General features: G+C 40.7%; 1 protein-coding gene across 6 annotated transcripts; it reads left to right on the forward strand.

The window, feature by feature from the left end:
* Positions 1–156: 156 nt before the first annotated feature.
* Positions 157–17,242, forward strand: etv1 (ETS variant transcription factor 1). 6 transcript variants are annotated; one of them, XM_029738820.1, is made up of 14 exons: positions 165–246; positions 338–436; positions 631–750; positions 1,197–1,287; positions 1,616–1,663; positions 6,241–6,294; positions 11,072–11,201; positions 12,140–12,331; positions 12,621–12,868; positions 14,761–14,832; positions 14,936–15,004; positions 15,121–15,290; positions 16,478–16,579; positions 16,746–17,242. In XM_029738820.1, the coding sequence occupies exons 3-14, from the start codon at positions 706–708 to the stop codon at positions 16,971–16,973; spliced, it is 1,449 nt and encodes a 482-aa protein (XP_029594680.1). In that variant the 5' UTR covers positions 165–246; positions 338–436; positions 631–705; the 3' UTR covers positions 16,974–17,242. The 6 variants fall into 6 exon arrangements, with proteins under 6 accessions (XP_029594673.1, XP_029594680.1, XP_029594689.1 ...); XM_029738829.1 differs by having other exon boundaries at positions 174–246; positions 376–436; XM_029738813.1 differs by lacking the exon at positions 338–436 and having other exon boundaries at positions 157–246.
* The last annotated feature ends 5,238 nt before the right edge of the window (positions 17,243–22,480 follow it).

A 22,480-nucleotide genomic window follows, 5' to 3' on the forward strand; every position in this document is an offset into this window, starting at 1 on the left:
AACTGTGCCTGATTGAAGGGTGGAAATCGGATCCAGTGAAAGACATTGACAACCAATAGGAAACGGAGAGCCTTCTTTTTCCATGGGAGGCCCCAGGAGGCGAAGCCAAGCCGCGCGAAAGCAACACTAGAGCTGTGTGCGCGAGCTTCAGCCGGCAGATTCAGCAGTGGGCTTCACGTCGCTGACTTTTGTTTCTTACTAAATACAGACAGAAACCCGTGAATGAATGCGGCGCATATTAATTAGGTGAGTGTCCCTATTCTTTTATTTTCTATTTTGTGTTTACCTTTGCCTTATATTATTTTTATTATTTTTTTAAAGCTTTTGGTCACGTTAGGTGGTTGTTCTCAATTTGTATCGCCAACCTTGGCACAGCCTATAGCTAGAAGTGGACCGTTTGTAAACAACCTTGTGCATAGCCTACCTCTATACAAAGGTGAGTAAACACAACTCATTGTGAGCTATGCAGCTAACATATCAATTATTTACGTTTGTAGTGGGATAATCGTAGTGCAAGTTCACTGCGGAGGTGTTTGTACCTTTATGAATTGAACTGTTTCAGGTCGACTACCTCGGTAGGTTTAGACGGTCCATTCATTTTGTTCTTCCCCCCAATCCATCTTGATATAGGGTGTTCGGACGGCACATCTGCGGACAATTCTGGCTAATTGCTTATCAATTAAAGTAGAGCATTAGCGTTGCAGAATGGATGGGATTCAAGACCAACAAGTGCCTTATATTAAATCCAATGTGAGTGAGAGACACTTTTTTTTAAATGTATAATCCAAGACCAAATAACAAATAAAACAGCATTTAGATATCATGACATTGTTATTCATGATTGTGTTATTACGTTGCTGTAAAACCTGCAAGCTGGTCACTCAGTTGGTCGCTCAGTCACCTCCTCCATGTGCAGATGTATGTACGGATAGCATAATATTTGAACTATTACTGTGTAATACATGATGTTATATATTCTAAGGAATATTGTAATAACGTTATTACTAGTAATCACTAAAGTGTTGCATTTCCTCTGTAGTTATAGGTAAAGAAAAGGGACAGGGCCAAGTTTAAAAGTGTGTGAGCTGTGTGATTGATGGACATCTATTGCTCTCTCAGCTGTCATCTGTGTAAGTGTGCTAGTACACAACAGAATCACTCCAGTGGGAAACATTGATTTGTTTTCTCCCTTTTAGAGGCCACAAGGGAAGACGTCTTACAGCGAGAGACCAGCAAATGACAGAAAAATAAAATTAATTAACTCTGACCTGGCCCTGGACACTGAAGGTAGGTAGAGCAGAGGGGACGAAAAAGTTAATTTCACGGCTTCTTAACATTTAGCAAAATTCAATTGGTTTGTGGCCACCTGCACTCTTAAGCAAAATCTCAATTACAACACTTTCACCTGTGAAGATTGCGAGTAGCATCTGTCAGTGGCTACAGACCCAAATTGAGTTGTTATTAGTTACACACGTGCCTCTGAATCATCTGGCCAAGCCTCCAATGGCATTCTAAGCCTATCAGCCTGTCATAGTGGAGGGAATTGTTTCTGAAGCTTTTTTGTCCTGTTTTTTCTTCCCCTCCATGTTTGTCCTCCTTTGTTTTATTCTCCTAGAACTCTTCCAGGACCTCAGTCAATTGCAAGAGACCTGGCTGGCGGAAGGTAAGTGTTTACCCATTTACTGTACTGTCGAAGCTCAACAAGCTCACTTGGTTTAAAAGACAGAGTAAGAGAATTGGAGAGAAAGGGAAAGGTAGAGATGTAGACAGAAATCGGCCCCAAGTTCCATTCCTACTAACGTGCAGTCCAATTAAAGCTTCTGTGGAAGAGGCACCTTGTGTGTCATGCATACATTAGAGACTGTGATGAGCGTGGTCTTGAGGGAGACTGAGGAGGCTCTACTCAGTGTCATCACAAATTACCAGAGAAAGCTGTCCGCTGCTCACTGTCTCTTCTGCTTTTGGCAAGAGCTAACGCACACGAGCCGCCACCACCGCACCAACTCCACCGGTTGTCTACCATCTCCTCACTCTCTATCGCTCTCTCTCTCTCTCTCACACTCCCTCACTCAATCTCTTTCTTTTCCTCTCAGCGCATCTCTCTAAAGATCATCCTCCATAGCTGTAGTATCAGCTGTCTTCTCCGTTTCTTTATTTTTCTTTTGGAAGAAAAATAACGGATTTACTTTTGACTTAGAAAAATCAGTTGGTCTGTGATCAGCAACTGAGATTTTTTGTTGAGAGTTAGTTTTTTTGTTTGTTTATTTAATACTTTTTTTCTAATGGCAAGACTTGCTCTGTGTGGTATAACTCAGACGTGATGCTTCAGGATTTAAGCGCGGGTGTCTTCTTTCCACCCTGTTTGCAGCACAGAAGTTTTGGTTAGTAAAGAATATTGATCATATTGTGCCTGTACCATTTTCGTAAGATGCATGTTTCCTGTGTTTGTGCATGTCTAAGTTTGTAAACGTGTTAGTCTGCTGTTTGTATCTACATTTGATCTTCTTCTCTTGAGTATCATTTACATATTGAAAATCCTTTTCTTTGCATGGGACATTTGTATTAGTTTGCAATGTTTATTCTTTACAATTAATTGATTGCTAATAAGCTGCATTGTGCGTTAACAGAAAAACATGGCCTTTTATTCTTTAAAACTTTTGTTGGTACATTTTGGATGTTACTATTGCTTTGATTACCTTTAGAGTGAGCTATAAATTATAATATACAGTATGTCCAATCTATGTTATTGGCATTAGGTTTTAAAACATGAAATCACAAAGGTTCAGACTCTGAGTAAATAGTGGTGTAAATATGAAGTAGGATGTGGATTCAACATGTGAGTTCTTTGTAGCTTCTTTAAAAGTAATCTACATTACTTTTTAATCATTAACATTTCCCATGTCAATATGATTGTATGCATGCGTGACAAATCTTGAAGTTTGTACTTGCCTCTTGCTTAGGGACCAAAACAAGCCCACAACATTTTGTGCTGTATAATTTGGTCCCATCACTTTAACTCGTATTGTAAATGTACCATGAGTTCCCTTTCTACACATAGTATAACAGCGTTTATCTCTGTATGTGAGACATCCTTCTCAATGCACTGCATATTTATTTTTCTCCTTATATGCACTACACATCATTGATTTATGTGGACTGCATTATGGGAGACAAAAACATGCCAACATCTTGTGTCAGCTAACTATTTAATACAAATATTGTTTGCATTAGGATTAGGCTACATTTGGTATCAATAATGCCATCATTCTTTTGTGGTTCAATCTATGTCAGTGTCAGGGCTTTTGTCCTTTGTTGGTCTCTCAAGCTTTGAGGGGAATCGAGGCTTGATGACAGATTGAACTTTTGATGATTTATATTCAGACCAGATATTTCAAATTCAAATAGAAAAATATATACTTATGGTAAATTGTTTAGATATTTTCTTCAGCTCTACTGTTGCACTATATTAGTATTGAGCAAGACAACCTGTTCCTTTATCCAGTAGGCCTTAGTCTCTACTGGCAGATGATTCTAGTCGTAATGTTAAGGTCTAAAGTATACAGCAGATCCTTACCCAATAATATACATTTTTATTATACTCAATCAACTGTAATGCTTTCTGTAAAAAAATTTTTTTGGGCGGTTATCTTATTACATTTTCCACAGAGGTAGAAACATATTTCTCCCTGCTTTGCACAGGTGGATAGGCAACTTAATCATTGATGAGATTCATCTATTCTTTAATACATTTAAAAATGCTTGCAGTGTAATTTAGGGGTTTTAAAAATGAAAAGTATGCTTTGAAATAGATATTGGAATACTTTACCAGCTACTCTCTGCCAGTTAGATTATGAAGTATATACCGCAGGGCTTGTAAAAGAGTAAGATGTCGTTTTAATATTTTAGTATTTAAGTGGGGAAAAAAGGACTTGGTTCCTGATATAGATATTACTGTAAGGAGTACAGTTCTGCATGTCATGGATCAATGTGATGTACGTTTCAAGATTGAAGTAGATTTAGTAAATTACTTCCTGTCCATTAAGTTAAAAAGGAATACCTAGCTACCTATTTCAAAGATTTATTCATTCAGGTAATTGGAAATAAGAGGAGGAATTATGGGAGACAGACTGAATTTCCGACATCACAAACCGAGAGGTTGAAGGGTTCTTAACCTGGCCATTTTGGCCAAGGCTTTTTTTCTCTCTCTTTTTGGGAGTTCTTCAAGTATCAATTTCACTTTGAGATCTATTTGGGGAGGTTGCCACAACTTTAGAATACTGTCATTTAAAATAAAATAAAAATGTTGACACAAATGTGAAAATGATAGTTGATGTAGTCTGGCCTATTGAATGCAAAGTTTTAAAAGGAGACGGTAAATCTTTTCCTCACCCCGTTCTTTTCATCTCAGCCCTGCTGGCGCGCTAGCTAGATTTGTTTGAAACCGAACACCATCAGACACACAGCACTTGTAGGTACAGGAGCCTGATGGTGTTGGGTTTCAAACAAATCTAGTTAGCGCGCCAACGACAGGGCTGGGATGAAAAGAACGGGTTGAGGAAAAGACAAAGGATGTGCCACTACTGCTCAGGGCCTGTGTATGGGGCTTTGCTGTTTTTCTTTTCTCTCTTCTTTTCTCTCTTTCTCTCTCTCTTTTTGTGAATGGCGGCAGAGTTCCAGTTTTGGTGCTCGCCCCAGGAATTGTTGCAGGGATCAGCTGGCCCATTCACAGACTGGGTCCAGTGACTCATACATCCTGCTGCAGCTCCTGGCTGCAACATCACTTTGTCCCCCTCTCCTTTCCGCCTGTCCGTCTCCATCCTTCTTCCCCTCTCGCTTTGAACCTTGCGACTTTGTGATGTCTGCAGTGCGCGTGTGTTACACAGTGCTAGCAAACTTGAGGTAGAAAGAAGTTGTACACGGTTGTGGTCGAGACGTTGTTGTTTTTTCTTTGAGTGGTACGGCTTGCACTGGGTGAATGTTTGCCAGTCATGGTCTTGTGGTGGAGCCAGTATTTTGAATTTAGAGAAAGTTCTGGTTTGTAATTATTTATAGTGGTAAGGTATGACATTATTTTGCACTAAAAGGTGCTTTGTATGAAACGGTTCAAGTTCTTACAATGGCCATATTGATGCAGAAATCACAGTGCATACCACACACCCTCTACAAGAGGGGGCTTGGCTGGCACAAAGAGTTGAAGTCAGCAGGTGCACAGGGTTTTACAATTATACTTCAGTTGCTGTTATGTTGATCTTTATCACTATACAGTATTGCACCATACAATACAATTCATCTTCCCAAGTGTGTATTACAACAGTGTACTTTATTGACAATTGTTTTACGGTGAATATTAGTTCACACAAGGCTTGACCTAACAGTTTTTCACTTGTTTTTACACAACTTATATTGTGAGAAAATAGGAGTTTTTATTTTTTAATTTTCTTGGATTGTTCGTTTTCTCTCGTTTTGAAAAGTGAAAATCCTTTTGAAAGTGAAAATACAGAACAACTTGATCATGTGATACAGACCTGCCTCGACATGATACTGATTCAGTGATAATGAGAATCCACCTCTTTGTGCGTAAAAATAGACGTGCTAATGACACATTTAAATTTCTCATATTGCCATTTGCCACAATTCTCCAAACTCGTCAAACTTCAGGGACCTAAAAAGTACAAATATGTGTGATATAAATATGTACATGCCTAATTGGACCCTGTGCAGAGCCTTCGTTATCTTAGCATTAGCTGAAAGCACAGGAGTGTGAATGATAGGTGAAACCCTCTGGATTGGAGCAGAGCTGACTTGGCAGGTACAGGTGGATTCAGCAGTGGGGAAGAACCCAATTAGCTACTGTTAACAATGGGTGTTATTGCTATCGGCGTGGAGATAGCAAACTCCTGAAGCTACAGCATCATCAAAAAACTGACTAGACAACCTCAGGACTTATGTAATCAAGAGAAAGATTCTTTCTCCCTAGAGACCGTTATTTTAACTTTTAGCTACCCCATTTGCATTCTGTTTGTCCATCAGTGCGTTATACCGTGGATAAACATTGGGAGGATTCTGTGGTTACATTGCTTTGTTCATGAATAGATAAATGTCCATAAAGGGATTTCTTATGTCTTTAGGGGCTTTTTGCCAAAGGAAAGGATTGAGATGGTTAGACTGGATATCATGAATCTGGTGTTGTCCATCGGCTTGAAAATCACCTTTTCCTCTCCTCTCTGATTCTTTCTTTAGCTCAAGTTCCCGACAATGACGAGCAGTTTGTCCCAGACTTCCAGACTGAAAACTGTGAGTATATGATGCCACAATGTTATTGTATTTGTGTATGTATGTGTGAGTCTATGTGTTTGTGTGTGTGTGTGTGTGTGTGTGTGTGTGTGTGTGTGTGTGTTTGCACTTGTGTGTATGTGTGAGTGTGTGTGTTTTTCCATGTCTCTCAGTACCCCCACCTTCACTCTCACATGTGCTCTCCAGAGAGCTAGTCTTGCGGGTTGGCAGACAGGGGCAGAAGAGAGGGGGTAGAATAGGTAGCTATGATATTATAGCACTGGGGTTTATTTATGTAGGAAAACATCCAAATATTTTGAGTCGTTTGCAATGAGTGATAATAATCAAATAGTGTTTTTTATATATATGTATATATATAATAATCTCAAACTCAATATTTTCCTACAGTATTTTATCCTCTGTAACTGTCAGTATGTGTTGTGGTGGTTATACTGGAAGAAATCCAATATATCTTGACACAAATGCGTTATACATTATAATGCACTTGGTGGCACAGTACAATGAGCATTTAAAGTGAGTGGAGACGAGGCTGTTGTTGGCACTGTGTGGTTATGAAGGAAGTCAGCCAGCGTGGAGACAGAAATGGAGTGAGTGGAGCTCAGTGGGATCCAGTGCTAGCACATGTCTTTTAGATGAGCCAAAAGGCCTGTGCAACAGTGAGAAAGCAGGAAACTGTGTCTGTAATGACCATTACCCCCCTTTATCACTCACATGTTTGATATTCACCTCAGAATATTTTATTCATTTCAATACTTTTATTTCTACATTTGTCTCAAGGAACTGTTTGGCTTTGAGGAACCTCCTACCAGTTTCTCTGAGATCCATAGACGTACAGTATGGTACAAAGCCACTATAGGATCCAAAATGGTTGCACAGTAACATCCATAAGGTCTTGAGGTCCCCATGTCCTTCAAAGCCATCCATGGCCCATCATGTCCATTGTAGTAGGAGACTGCTGACCATAGGAAACGTCCTGTTGGCATGCCGGAGCAGACTGGAGAGGCACAAACAGATGGTGGGAGGGAGGGCGAGGGCACTGTGGTTGGGCTCTCGAGCAGGCGTCCCAGCCTGCAGCACTCCAATATGGGTTTCACCAAGGAGAGAGTGAGAGAGGATGGTGGGATTGTTTAGAGGTCAATAGAGGTAAAACGAGGTGTATGACATGTGCAGTCAATTCATTCTTACAGTATGAAGAAATATACATTGAGAACAGGTGGAAACGTGGCAATAGACTTTGAGAACACTGTTGATATAAGCTGATATTTTTTACATATTTTTTTGAGCTTCAAAGAGAAGCATTCATGTCCTCACTTTATCACCTCACTTGTGGACAATTTTTCCATGCTGTCAACCATACTAAACATCAAATTTGAAAGGGAAACTTCCAGACACTGATTTTTAAGGCTTTGCACATGGAGGAGACATTTTCTTTGTCTAATACCTTCAATGTTAGTGGTTTCCATGCTCTCATTAGCATAACTTAGCAGGGTATGAAGAAGTACTGTAGGTGGTGTAAAATGAGACCACATGTAATCAGCAGATAAGCTCCTAACATTAACAGTAATGGCAAGCACTTAGTTTGTGAAAATTGATTTTTTTTTTTCCCCTTGTTGCTATTTTATGAATGGACTGGAGAAATATCTGCCAAAAGTAGACTTCGCTGTAAATGCCAAAATACACAGTTTGTAACCCAACGCACACAACTGTTGCCCTCAAGGGCGGTTTGTGGTAATTTGGAATGATTGGCACCAAAATGACATTTATTAGCTTGCAGCTAATATAGTGGCTGTATTGAGAAAATTCACTGTGAACGGCATAGCTGGTTGGGAGGTATTTCAAATATGATTGAAATAAGGGAACTGAAATAATCAATGAAAGAGATAGTGTGCACTTACTTTGTGCACTGCAAAGCGTAAAGTCAGAGACAAAATGCAAATAGACTAAAATCTGTATTTATAAAAATCAATGATCAAAATGTTGTTTTGAACCAAATGTATGCTTTGGTTTCTAAATAAGGAATAGGTCCAAACAAACAATAGTAATTTGTTATCAAAATATTAAAATGCAAATAATGTGAGCAAGCATAACACATGTTCATTTTGTACAGAAAACCAGCCAAAGAAGTTGACAGAATAGTTGAGAAATTCAAATGAAATCCATTCAAAATGATGTAATTAACTGTCGTAAATGCTTGTTCTTAAGAAACACAGTCATTTAGATAAATCAATCTGTAGATAATCACAGCAATTTAACATTGATGGACCTGACATTCTAAAAAGGTTTATCTGTTCTCGTTACAGGTGATGTCTTCCATATTGATTGTGTACATTTGGCACCCCACTGATAAATCTATTGTGACATTTACATCTCTATTTTAGGTGCCTCTCTTGGAGCGCATGAGCTATTCTTAACATTGTAGCGCATTCAGTTAATTTGCATATTAACTTACTGTGTTGTATAACAAAAACATAATTTCATAAACCATAATTATAGTGAACAAAAATATAAACGCAACATGTAACAATTTCAAAGATTTTACTGAGTTACAGTTCATATAAGGAAATCAGTCAATTGAAATAAATTAATTAGATCCTAAATCTATGGATTTCACGTAACTGGGCAGGGGTGCAGCCATGGGTCGGCCTTGGAGGGCATAGGCCCCACTTGGCAACCAGGCCCACCCACTGAGGAGCCAGGCCCAGCCAATAAAAATGGGTTTTTCCCCACAAAAGGGTTTTATTAAAGACATAAATACTCCTCAGCGCCTCCACCCCCCTCAGAAGATCCCACAGGTGAAGAAGCCAGGTTTGAAGGTCCTGGGCTGACGTGGTTACACGTGGTCTGCGGTTATGAGGCCGGTTCGACGTACTGCCAAATTCTCTAAAACGACGTTGGAAGCAGCTTATGGTAGAGAAATTAACATTTTGTTCTCTGGCAACAGCTCTGGTGGACATTCCTGCAGTCAGCATGCCAATTGTATGCTCCCTCAAAAATGTTGACATCTGAGGCATTTGGTTGTGTGACAAAACGGCACATTTTAAAGTGGCCTTTTATTGTCCCCAGCACAAGGTGGACTCGTGTAATGATCATGCTGTTTAATCAGCTTCTTGATATGCCACACCTGCCAGGTGAATGGATTATCTTGGCAAAGGAGAAATGGTCACCAATAGGGATGTAAACAGAATTTGAGAGAAATAAGCTTTTTGTGCGTATGGAACATTTCTGGGATTTTTTATTTCAGCTCATGAAACATTGGGGCCAACACTTTACATGCTGTGTTTATATTTTTATTCAGTGTATGTCCATTGATAAATACATGTACATCACAAAACAGTAAACAATAAGTCTCTGTTACTTATTGTCCCTCTTGCCATAAGCCTTTAATTAGCCAGATAAGGCTGCAGCCTCTGTGTCTGCGACTCCTGTGACGCCGTTCGACCTCGTCAAATGTCTCCCCTCAGGAAGTACCACTTTGACCTCCGATCGATGACCCGTAAAGGTCGCGCCCCACCGAGGCCAGCGAGACCTGTGAACATCCCCTGTGCTTTGCCACAACGTGCCCCGTGCATCAGTCCCCCGGGACCCAGGCGTCAGATGGGGTGTTGACAGATTGACTCCTCCACACAGAGAGACTGTGACACTGTCACACAGGCCAAGCTGTCAGTCAGCAGTGAGAAACTCAAAACATCCGCTTCTCTCAGCTCCTCAACCCCTAAACTACTTCCTCAGTCATCAGCCCCGGAATGGACTTGTTTTACAAGGCCCATTCAAGAAAAATATACACTGGGCTGGCAATCACCCATGTAGACATTTGAGCATGGTTCTAGCCCTAAATAACCAGAGAAAAGACAAGCAATTTTAGTTTTTTGTTTAGTTTGATAGATTTTCACTTCCCTTCATGATCGCTATCGACTTTGTTTTGACGTCACATTGTGTCTGATGCGGATTTTAACATGAAAATTGACCAACCTCTTCCTGTCAACTGTAACGAGGAAATGATTGTGCCCTATTCTCTGCATAAGTAAAGCACTTTGGGTTTATACTCTCCTCAGTCATTGTGGATGTACCTGGTGCAACCGCGTGTGCATGTTCGTGCACGTACGTAGCCTACGTGTGTTTATTAGCGATGACACGCTAGCTCTCCAGGTACCCAGGACTGACTTGATCCTGACTGACTGGGTTTTCATCAGCGTGGCCAATTGAATTAGTGTTGATCATGACTCAAGATGATGGGACGTTAATCAGGACTGATTTGGCACTTAACAGCTTCTTAAATGCACAGGCCACTGTGGGAAACTGGGCATAGGTACAGAGAGTGGGCTCAGATCAATGGGCTTTGTTAGTGTTGTCTGGACAGTATTGGCAGTTAGCTGAAATGTGATAGGGATTTAGTGGAGTCTAGCCCTGCTTTGAGATTGTCATATTTCAGGAAGGAAGAGTGAGTTACAGTGAGTGATGAAGACTGGGATTCTGGACTTAGAATTAGAAATAGTCTGCATAGATATTCCCGGCCCTGTCCTTAGGGATAGCAGTGGAGTAAGATGAAGTACTGGATATGCTTTTATGTGTTGAGTAAGGATTTTATATGTGGTGGAAGGGCCTTCAAAAGAGGTTTACTTTCCATGGTGATATGACTATTGTACATTTGGACATATTGAGTACAGATAAATAATGAATGAGTTACTGAATAAATGTTTCAACATCACCAATCTAATGTACCTTTCCACCTGTCTCCTCTCCATCCCCCCTCCCTCCCTCTCACACATACATGTCGTAGTGGCATTCCACGGACTGCAGCTGAAGATCAAGAAGGAGCCCCACAGCCCCTGCTCCGAGCTGGGCTCCACCTGTGGCCAGGAGCGGCCCTTCAAACTCCACTATGGGGAGAAGTGCCTGTACAACATCAGGTAGGTAAGCCACAGCACCAGTCACTTTCCCCTATCTGGAACCAACAGAGCCAGATTGCATACAAAGAAATAGACTAACACCCAAAAATGAACATCATAGGTTTTGGTGGTTTGGAAAATATCCTGTGGGATATTGAAGTAGTATTTATTTGACCTGTAGTGACATCTCACAAGGATTCTGCAGGTAAATGTGGTTTGATTAAAATAAACATTAAACCCACGTTGTGCAGTCTTTTTTCATCTCCTCAGGCTGTCCAATATATCTCAACACTGTTGGATGGATAATGACTGCTTCATTATGATTGCTTGATAAACTACAGTACTTCTGGCTTCCCACCCTGTTTTCAATGCTGTATTACTTAATTGCAGTCATTCCCTATGAAACAAAAGGCCAGGTGCTGTGCTAAATGTTTCAAGTTGGATGCACTTGACTTGGGGAATAGATCTAGGATAATATACTGTCTACCTAAGGTGCAAGTTCAATTCAATTCAATTCAATGAACTGCTTTTTCAAATGAACCAATATACCCATGGCACAAGAGTTGCCTAGTTACATTAAATCTTGAATTGATTTGACTTCTGATATATGGATTTTGATATATGCTTACGATATTACAGTACCATGTACGTCAAGGGTCATCTTGAAGAAGTATTCTAGAAGAGGCGACACAAAAGTATTTGAAACCCTAAACAAATACGCTAAAATATATATTTTCTTAAAGAAGGAAAATGTGTAAAGATTCAAATTCATAATTTTGTCCGAAAAGTTTTTAAACTGTCATTTTCACAGTTTCACTATAACATAAAAGACGATTGGATATGAAAAAGGATAGCGTTCAAATACTAGGCCACACTACAATGGCTTCTGTCAAATGGCATGCATGGATATAATGTAAAAACAACATCAGACTGATCCCTCCACCCCGTGTGTCTCTCAGTGCCTACCAGCAGCACAAACACCCCACAGGCATGAAGCCCTCCAGCCCAGCGACGCCCCCCTGCAGCACCCCCGTGTCCCCCCTTCATCATGGCTCACCCACGACAGTCCCCACCCCCAAACCAGACAGGACGTACCCCCACCTCCAGCCCTCCCAGCCCCTCCCTGACAGCGCCTACTCCATGGACCACAGGTACTGTACTACACAGCTACTGTATACTTGAGGCCACCACTACATCATCTTTAAACTGGCACTAACAAAACATTATCGACATAGTTTCAAGTGCACATTTTACGTTTATTTGATCATTTTAGTACATTCAGTACAGTTTACCAGAATCTAGATGTACCATTCTAATTAGACACAAGGGTTGTATAAATTGTCAAGCTTTAGGTATAAACATGTGTATTTATGTCAGTCCATCTGTCTCAATCGGTTATCATGAAAATTTGTGAAAATGTAATATTTTTTCCTTTGTCAGATTTCGACGTCAGCTGTCGGAGCCCTGCCACTCGTTCCCCTCCCCACCGTCGATGTCTCGGGACGGCAGGCCCATGTACCACAGACAGATGTCCGAGCCCAACATCCTGTTCCCCCCACAAGGCTTCAAGCAGGAGTACCCCGACCCCTTGTTTGAGCACCCTGCCATGGTGGGGGCACCCATTCCCCCCACGTACCCCCCCTCCATGATGATCAAACAGGAGCCCAGGGATTTCACCTATGACTCAGGTGAGTGGGTGTGATGGGTGTCTTCTTCTTTATTGGGGGGAGGAGGGGGTGGTCGTAGAGATACAGTAAAATATGTTGTATTTAATATTGTGTTGTCATTATCTTATTTGGTATTTGGTATTTTGTTAGGATCCCCATTAGCTGTTGCTGGGGTCCACACAGAACATGAAACATGAGATAATACAGAATAGACAAGAACCGCTCAAGGACAGAACTACACACATTTAAAAACTTCACATGTAGCCTACATATCAATACATACAGCCTGCAGGACATGCTTTGTGGAGTGTTGTGTCAAAAGAAAGCAGAACATCTCTTTATTACGGCCGGACCTCTCCCCATCTTTACAACCATTGAATCTATAACTAGGGTAAGAACTATAGAAAAATGTAGCCTACTACATATTTATATTTTAGTGTCCATCATTAGATAAATATGAGAAATTCAACCAAAGGACACTCTTTGCACTCAATAATATAACCAAATACTTGAGCATTTGGACCCACCACGGCATCAAACCACCCTCTTTTTAATCAGACCAGATAGTTGTCATTTGAGGAATGGGCCTGTTGATTGGATTAACCCATTATTAGCGCAGGGGGTTCTGGTTTGGGTGTCTGTGCCGGGCTCCATTTCCTGTGGTGCTCTAATCTTTGTGCCTGGTCACAGTCCGCCCCCGCAGAAGGGGTGGTGGAGTGTTCTAACCCCCCGGGTCCCAGAAGCCTGAGGCCACGCCGGAGCATGAATGAATGAACCTGCACTGGACTGCTGGCTTCATTCAAGGAGAGATTACTGTGGAGTGGTGTAATAGTGTGCCCAGTCAGGGTGGAATGTGGCATCCACTGCAGAGAAAGATTTCAATATTAACAGCACTGAGCTCCCTTTGAGTGGGCCTTCTCTCTGTAACATGAGCCCTTTTCAACAGGGACATGTTCATAAGAGAGCGCAACAGAAAACATTTGCAACAGAAAACCAATGTTTCTATATCCAGGTAGTCCTCACTATTTACATTTGAGTTATTCAGCAGACTCTTTTATCCAGAGCGACTTACAGTAGTGAGTGCATACATTTTCATACTGTCCTCCCGTGGAATGGAATCCACAACCTTGGTGTTGCAAGCACCATGCTCTACCAACTGAGCCACACTGGACAGTTTATTTCAGTCTGTTGTCTTCAGTTTGGTGTCCAATGAACACTACCCTGCAAACATTTACACAGGTTTCCATGTATCTCGATGGCATGGATGAACAGAGGGAGTTCTTTTCCAGCATGTTTTATATCCCAGATTGACCATTTAGGCGAATTTATTAGCAGTCATTCTGCAGCTTGTTTACTAGACCAGGTCTGTTGAGAGGATGGGAGGGGAGCCTGGTAATTTCATTAGCAGTAATTTCCTCTACAAGCCCATTACTTTGATGAATTAAATTAACAGGATTAGTCATTTTATTGACCATTCACTTTGTAACTGTTTCGGCCCTTTGATTGTAACCAGCAGCTGTAATGTTGTAGGAGGGCCAGACATATACAGTATAATATTATACTGTTGTAAATAGTACCAGTGAAGTTGTCGGCAGTGAAACAAAGTCATCACAGCTATCATGTTTCACTGCTGAAGAAACAGAACAGGCAGAAAACATGGCCGACACGTTATGCTACATTTACTCCAGCGCTGCTAATAGGTTATCTTGAGCTTAGCCAAGACTATGACACTACACTGTTCAGTACTAGTTTCATATTGTAAGCGTAGTGTTGACTGAGCTCCAGTGTGATGCTAGAAGACATGTTCTTTTATCAGGGGCAGTGAGTGAGCAGTAACTGACTACTCTCAGATATCTGATACTGTCCTAATGCTGCCTTAAGGGCTTCTAACACCCATTCTCCCCTGTCTCCAGCAGAAGTGCCTAGCTGCCATTCTGTCTACCTGAGGCAAGACGGCTATCTGGCTCACAGCAGCAGGACTGAAGGTGAGGGATGACGCTTGGGAGATATGCATGTTGGTTGAGTTATTCATCCCGTCCAAGTTGCCGTTTTCCTAATGCGATTTCTCAACACTGTCTCATCTATCAGGCTGCATGTTCGATAAAGTCGCGAGACATTTCTACGACGACACCTGCGTGGTCCCCGAAAAGGTTGAAGGTGAGACGTCCAAGAGTCGACACAAACTGCTGCTTTCACTTGTAATTTCAATCAAAGACATTTTAAGTCATTGAAACATGTGAAATGACAACCTCCTCCCACCATCCCCACTCTAGGTGACATAAAGCAGGAGTCAGGTCTGTACCGTGAAGGTCCAACCTACCAGCGCCGAGGCTCACTGCAGCTCTGGCAGTTCCTGGTGGCTCTCCTGGATGACCCGTCCAACTCTCACTTTATCGCCTGGACTGGCCGGGGCATGGAGTTCAAACTCATCGAGCCTGAGGAGGTGAGAGCATGTCTGTCTCATCATATTCCACAGAGTATCTTAGTCCCTTCAAGCAACAGTGACCAGATTATTCTGATCATTAAAGTGAGTTTGAGGTGAAACCTGCTCTTCAAATGGTCAGAATAATGTGTTAGGAAACGTTTTGAACGAGGCTATGTACCGTACTGACGTTCTTTTTTTTATTGCCTCACCACGTGCTAAAAGTATGTAATCTGATCAAATCAAACACACTGTCAACCGGAGAGTGGCCTACTAAATATTTCAATTAACCTGTTCCTAAAAATATAAACGGTGTTGACGGTTCGGCCCTTTGAAATAGAACAGGTCTGGGTTTGTGCGCTCACATCGCAGACAGAGAGGCACAGTCAGTGTCCGGTGTGTTGGTAGGGTAATGGTTAGTGGAGTGTGTGTGTTGGGGGGGGGGGGGGGTACCTTGGCATCGGTCCACGTGGCCCAACTCAGTGGGACCAGCCAGCTGCAGCGAACAGGGCGGCCATTCATACCATCAGGTGACCAAACGCGCTAACTTTGGGCTTTGGGTGGCCGTAAATTCTGCCTTTGGCCCGGGCAGGTGTAACACATGAATGAGCATGAGGACATGAAAGGGGGCGCAATGTTTTTAGTGTTGGGTCCAGGCAGAGAGAGAGAGAGAGAGAGAGAGAGAGAGAGAGGGGATGAGAGACAGGGTTAGAGAGAGAGAGAGAGAGAGAGAGACAGGGTTAGAGAGAGAGAGAGACAGGGAGAGAGAGAGAGTGGTATACAGAGACAGTGGGAATATGGCTTTAGAATGGAGGATGGGAGGTTGTGTGGTCTGGTAGACAGGTGCTGTAACATCTGCTGCCTGCTACACTGGGTGGGTGACAAGTTCCTAATGAACACATCCCTGTCAAGGGGTGTGGAGTCTGGTTCCACTCTAATTGCTGTTATTAGGAAATATGGATTAGTAAGCTTTGACATTTAGACAACGTCATTGCATTCTTACCAGGAAGTTGTGTAACATAACACTACGTGTTATGTTCTCACCTCTTATTATGCACAGGGAATATGTTACAAGACTGAAGCCACTAATCCTTGAATAAACATAAGAAATGTGATCTTTCTATGGCATTCTGGTTCTATTCATTTCACCATGGCCATTTCCCCTTTGTTTATGTGTGTCTGTCTGCTTGTGGATGTGTGTAACAAAGGTTGCACGTCGATGGGGAATCCAGAAGAATCGACCAGCTATGAACTACGACAAACTCAGCCGATCGTTACGCTATTACTACGAAAAAGGCATTATGCAGAAGGTAAAAGAGGCCTAAGGCTGCATCCTGACAAGAGACATATGACGATGGTTCTGTGTTTGATTAGCTGTGATACCTTCTTCTCCATAGTCAACCATGTGCTCTGACAAATGTCCCTTTGGGGACAATAAAGTTAATCTCATTTTATCTTATCTAATCTTATCTCCAGGTGGCAGGGGAGAGATACGTGTACAAATTTGTGTGCGACCCCGAGGCTCTGTTCTCCATGGCCTTCCCTGACAATCAGCGGCCCGTGCTGAAGACGGACATGGAGCGGCAGATCAACGAGGAGGACACAGTGCCGCTGTCACACTTTGACGAGAACATGGCCTATGTGCAGGAGGCGGGGCCCTACTGCAACCCGCCACACCCGTACAGCGAGGGCTACGTTTATTAACGTAAAGCCCCAAGACGCCGAACTGCAATGTACTTCACAGTCACTACGAACGGGGGGGAAAGACTTTGTCATTCAGAGGACCCCGACTCACCCTCTCTCACAAACTCCACCTTTTTTCTTCACAATTTTGTTGACGTCCAAGCCGTACTGCAGGATAGAGAGTGCACTTTATGGACTGACTGACAGTGTGTGAACCTGCGGGGGCTAACTATGTAATTGGGTCATTTCAGATGTTTATGTTGATTTTAAAGGAGGGATCCCCCCCCCCCCCCCCCGAGCATGCCGTATTCGTATGAGATAGGACTCAAAGGCCAAAGGTCACATATGGACATATTCCTGCAGTCTAGGCAGGTGAATCCTCAGAGCTTGAAGAAAAAAATTCATCCTGATCTTTTCGACAGTTACAGGAAGCATCCTCAATTATTTCTCTCAGTCCTCTTTTTGTTCAATTGCCCTTTCATCTCCATCATGTGTACTTTCTTACTCATTTAAGTGAATAATGCAATGTATTGTAATGACATGCTTTTAGGATACTTTTATGGTGAAGTGACATAATTATAGACTTGAAACAGTAATGTAATTATACCAATCTTAGTTGACATCTACATGCTGCCTTGCTACCAGTTTTAAACGTGCCCCTTTGCCAATACTGACTGCCCAACAGTACATCATGATATGACTGCGTTTTGGGTTCCTTTTCAAAACCGCATTGACTGTGTAGACCTGTAGGAATTCGACACGAAACTGTCAGATGCAATCAAATTCACCCTAAACATACTTTATTATATGTAATGCAAATGACTTGTATTTGAAGGACAAATGAAGCGGAGACTGTACCTTTATTTAGTCTTTGCATTTTTATGTATATCACACCAGCAGTCAACTTAATGAATTACATATTTAGAACAAACATTTCATTCTGATTTGTCCTACATTACATGACACAAATGGTTTTTATGTTAATGATGTGTAGCAGTTCAGCCATAACACTAGTTATCCAATATTTCAAGGCCACAATATGGGAAATGTACAAAACAAACATTCCTTTTAAATCCTTTTACACAATGTTGCTTTCCCCTTTTAAAATCAAAGGTAATGTGAGGAATGCATACCGTACAAAAAGAGAAAAACATGCTAAATTAAATGAAATCATATCTAACTTTCCTTTTTAGTTTGTAGACAAATGGTGTAAATGTTGCATACATGGGTTGCATTTTAATAAAAAGGTATCAGAAATATTTTGAATTTTATAGTATTATAAAGATCCATGTTATATCTGAAATAGGGTTTCCATGTGTTATCAGGTAAATGCACATTGGTTGCTGCTTCTAATTGTAACTGTGATTTTAATAGTCTAAAAATAATGGCAACTGCAATTCTGCGTTCTATGTTTAAGTGTTTTGTTTATTCATATGTTTTGTTTTATATTCTTCAAAAATGAAAAAAATGAGGTCACCACGATGAAGTTCTGTAAAAAGTATACAGGTTGGGATGGGATTAGCAATAGCCAAAATTCTGGAATAAAATAGTGCTGAAAAACTCGTATATGCGTGATTGTCACCCATGAAAATCTTTTCTTTTTTTTTTTACCATGAATACAATATTTTCAGATTTATTTAAGTCTTAACAAGAAACATTTGTAAAAAGAATAGAAGTATGGGATCTTGGTGAGCTATCTATGGCAACTATTGAAATAGAAAATATCATTTTTGTCGTAATTTCCACAGCCAATCTTACCACAAAACCTCTTGTTGCATTAAACACAAATGTTCTGTAAGGTTTCAAAACCACATTACTCAGTAGATTTACTGACAGGCATAAAAACAATTAGACCAGTTCAACCAAACATGTGTGGGTTGGTGTAGAGAAGTGCAATGGAGAAAAGTAACTCGTCAATTTCCAGGTTGGTGGGGATACTCTCTACCGCAAAGCATTTAGCCAAAAGTGACACACAAAGAAAAATCAATGTCTAATTTAAGGCAGTATTTTTTTTCATGTTGGACAATTGTTGGTGTCTTTTATTCCTACTCTTAAAAAGCTGGAGTGTCAGTAATGAAAAAGTAACACTGCCTTAAAGTTATTATTGCCTCGTGTAAAGTGTCACTCGCCAAAAAATCAATGACTAATTTAAGGAAGCGTTGTTTAATTGGTTTCACTGGGGGAAAAATGAAAACGGATGTGTAAGTAATGAAAAAACACAGCTTGCCTTAATTTGTCAGGCCAGGTTACAGGCAAACCCTATTATAGGTCCTACTCTTAGATGTTTTTATTGATTGCCTATAGTGCAATGTATTGCCCCTTTAACTTTATCCATCTGATTGCTTTTTTGAAGCATTTACTAACACCTAACTTTTAATATGATGGATTTCATATTATTTGATTACAGGGTCATTCCACCAATTCAGTGCTTTGAGAAGTGTAACTTGGTAAAAAAAAGTTGATTTGACCTAATTTTAACATTCTGTCATAAAGAACACATGTTCAACTATACTGAACAAAATTATAAATGCAACATGCAACAATTTCAGTTCATATAAGGAAATCAGTCAACTGAAATAAATGAATTAGGCCCTAATCTATGGATTTCACATGACTGGGCAGGGGCGCAGCCAATCAGAATGAGTTTCATTACAAACAGAAAAACTCATTTTTGTTCAGTCTACATAAAAAAATAGGTTGACCAGAACAGGGTAGGAAATGTCATCTTAAATCAGCTTGTTGTGTGCAACAGGGAGTGGCAATTTAATTGCAAAAATATTTCTAGCCTGTCTATCTATGGGTATCAGGGTTAACATGGTATGCTCAACCCACTCAGTTATCCACCACAAACATCAGTAAATGGCCAAAAATAGTCAAACCAGCTCTTCTGATTTGACTGTTAGATGTTCAATGTTTCTATGGGATTTTTATTTTAAAGCAATAGTTTCACCATATTAAAATGAGAGTTCAGTTCATGTAACAGGGTTGACCTTAAAATGAGGGACAGAGTCACTAATCACATTATTAAATAAATAATAGTCTTCAGAAATGACTTTATCAAAGCAACAAAATAACTAGGGCTTTACAATGATGGCGAAACATGGACTTTTTTCACTTTAGCAAGCCTCTGTTCATATTACAAATGTGATTATATGGTCTATATTAAAGGGCATTTCATTTAATATAGCAGGCATTTAAAATTAAATATTGATGCACAATTTCTACTTAAAATATCAAAAGAACGTAAAAGGCACTCTTTTCGTGGAACGACCGTACATTCAAACTTGTGCTTCCGGAGAAAAGCCTTTTTGTTTTGGTGCCTCATTGCAGTTGTGTGTGTCCAAGGCTGTGGTTGACTTTGGCTGTTGAAATGAACTTCACGGTTCCAGAGCGGACACAAATGACTGTGGTTTATTCAAAGTTCTACATTGAAATCCCATGCAAACCCCTGTGTTTTAAATACGTGGTGAGCATTCATGTCATCAGGGAAATTGAATGCCCTACAAAAGAGCACTAAGCAAGAGAGCTTATAGAGATCCTATAACATTTTATTTGACCAAGAAATAAACAGGTTTCAGAGAAAGGAGTTAATTTTGTGAAGCCCTCTAGGCTTCATGTATAGGAGCTGAAAATCGCCATGCTAATCCTGTTATCTGGTTACAATACATAGAACATGGCTTAAAGGGATAGTTCAGCCATTTTACATTTCTTTCATTGTCCATATACTGCTTTTCAAAGAAAACACGTATCTTAATATGTCAAATCACTGAACTATCACTTTAAGATTTTCTTTTTTTTTTAAACCTTATGCATTGTGTGACAGTTATTTTTCCCTTTACTACCAGTCATGCTAATATGGTATGATTCGTGTGTCTCTGAACTGTGATTCTGTCCATTCTGTCCTCCCCCACTGGAGCAAGCAGATGGCCCTTGGTTCTTGAGTCATCACAAACCCATTACGGGAGTGACTCGTGTTCACCGTGGCTGCCTTGATTCGTGCCCGATGGTCCTCGCTATCCCTCGCCGGTGTTTGCAGAGGCTCTAAGTTCTCTTTGGGCTTTATGACACACCATGTTTGCTCAGGTTAAATGGGTTGTGTTGCCAGCCGAGTAGCCTGATTGGCTCTGACACTGTAGTATTTGACAAGTGAAATGACATTGGGCCACCCCCATGTAGCAAATGTGTTTGGGCTTTCGAAACAAGTGTGCTTTTAATATGGTGTGTTTACCCGTGAGAAAGCCCCTAAGTGTGTTTCTATCTTTCCTGCCAGGGTGTCTTTCCTGCCACTGGTCTGGCCATCAGTGGCCAGACCAGTGAGCATAAATCATTCAGGGGTAAATCAGAGGAACAACAGTGGTTTTACAAGGAAAAGCAGGGAGATAATAAGGCCTCTGTAATAGCAGGCCCATTACAGCTGTTGGTACAGTTAAAGGCACTGTCTGCTGATTATTATTTTTTTCTTCCAATAATAGCGTGAGAGGGTTGAGGAGGAGGCTTGAAGTGATGGGCATCTTGCTATGACATGCATTATATGAACTAGGTCTACAGAATTATAACCTAGGAGAAGCCACTTCTATAGAGGAACTTTGAATGTCATTTGAGCTAGCTAGCTAGAAAGCTTGTGTGTTCAGAGCGCCACCAGAATTAAAAACACATCTTACCTTTTGTAGTTAATAAATCCAGCGTGAAAAGTGGTAACTAGGTCTATAGTATCATTAACAAACATTGAAAAAGTTAATCCATTCTTCTCTAGTTTATAAAAAAAATCTCTCTCCATAATCTCTGAATCACGCTTGTAACGTCAGTAGCTACAGTAACCTTCGCTTCAGAGGGGGGAGGGGCAGGTAACCTAAACACACACAGGCAAAGATTTCCAGCTTGCAGGCAGACACTGGAATACGTTTCTGATTGGCAGAGTGAGGGCTTTGCATAGATGCTTTGTTATGTTTTGTTGTAGGAATATAAAAAAAATGTCTGGAACATAAAATAGCATTATTAACCGATTCCTATGCATTAAAATAATGATTCTGTTCCCGAAACAGTATGGCTCATTTCGTTCCAAGTTCCATTTCTGTTCCTTGAAAAATGTCATTCTTTGCCAGTTTTCTGTTCTGTTCCCTGAACGGGTTCCATATACAGTACCAGTCAAAAGTTTGGACACACAAAAACAAGGGGTTTTCTTTATTTTTACTATTTTCTACATTGTAGTGAAGACATCAAAACTTTGAAATAACACATATGGAATCATGTAGTAACCAAAAAAGTGTTAAACAAATCAAAATATATTTAATATTTGAGATTCTTCAAAGTAGCCAACCTTTGCCTTGATGACAGCTTTGCACACTCTTCGCATTCTCTCAACCAGCTTCAAGATGTAGTCACCTGGAATGCATTTCAAAAAACAGGTGTGCCTTGTTAAAAGTAAATTTGTGGAATTTCTTTCCTTCTTAATGCGTTTGAGCCAATCAGTTGTGTTGTGACAAGGTAGGGGTGGTATACAGAAGATAGCCCTATTTGGTGAAAGACGA

The sequence above is a fragment of the Salmo trutta genome, chromosome 3, assembly GCF_901001165.1.
Source record: "Salmo trutta chromosome 3, fSalTru1.1, whole genome shotgun sequence".
Classification (NCBI taxonomy): Eukaryota; Metazoa; Chordata; class Actinopteri; order Salmoniformes; family Salmonidae; genus Salmo; species Salmo trutta.

Coding starts and splice junctions, on each gene's coding strand:
- etv1 (XM_029738813.1), top strand. CDS start 706: ATGGATGGGATTCAAGACCAACAAGTGCCTTATATTAAATCCAAT. Junction 751..1,196: donor TGCCTTATATTAAATCCAAT/GTGAGTGAGAGA, acceptor TCTCCCTTTTAG/AGGCCACAAGGGAAGACGTC. Junction 16,580..16,745: donor AAAAAGGCATTATGCAGAAG/GTAAAAGAGGCC, acceptor TCTTATCTCCAG/GTGGCAGGGGAGAGATACGT.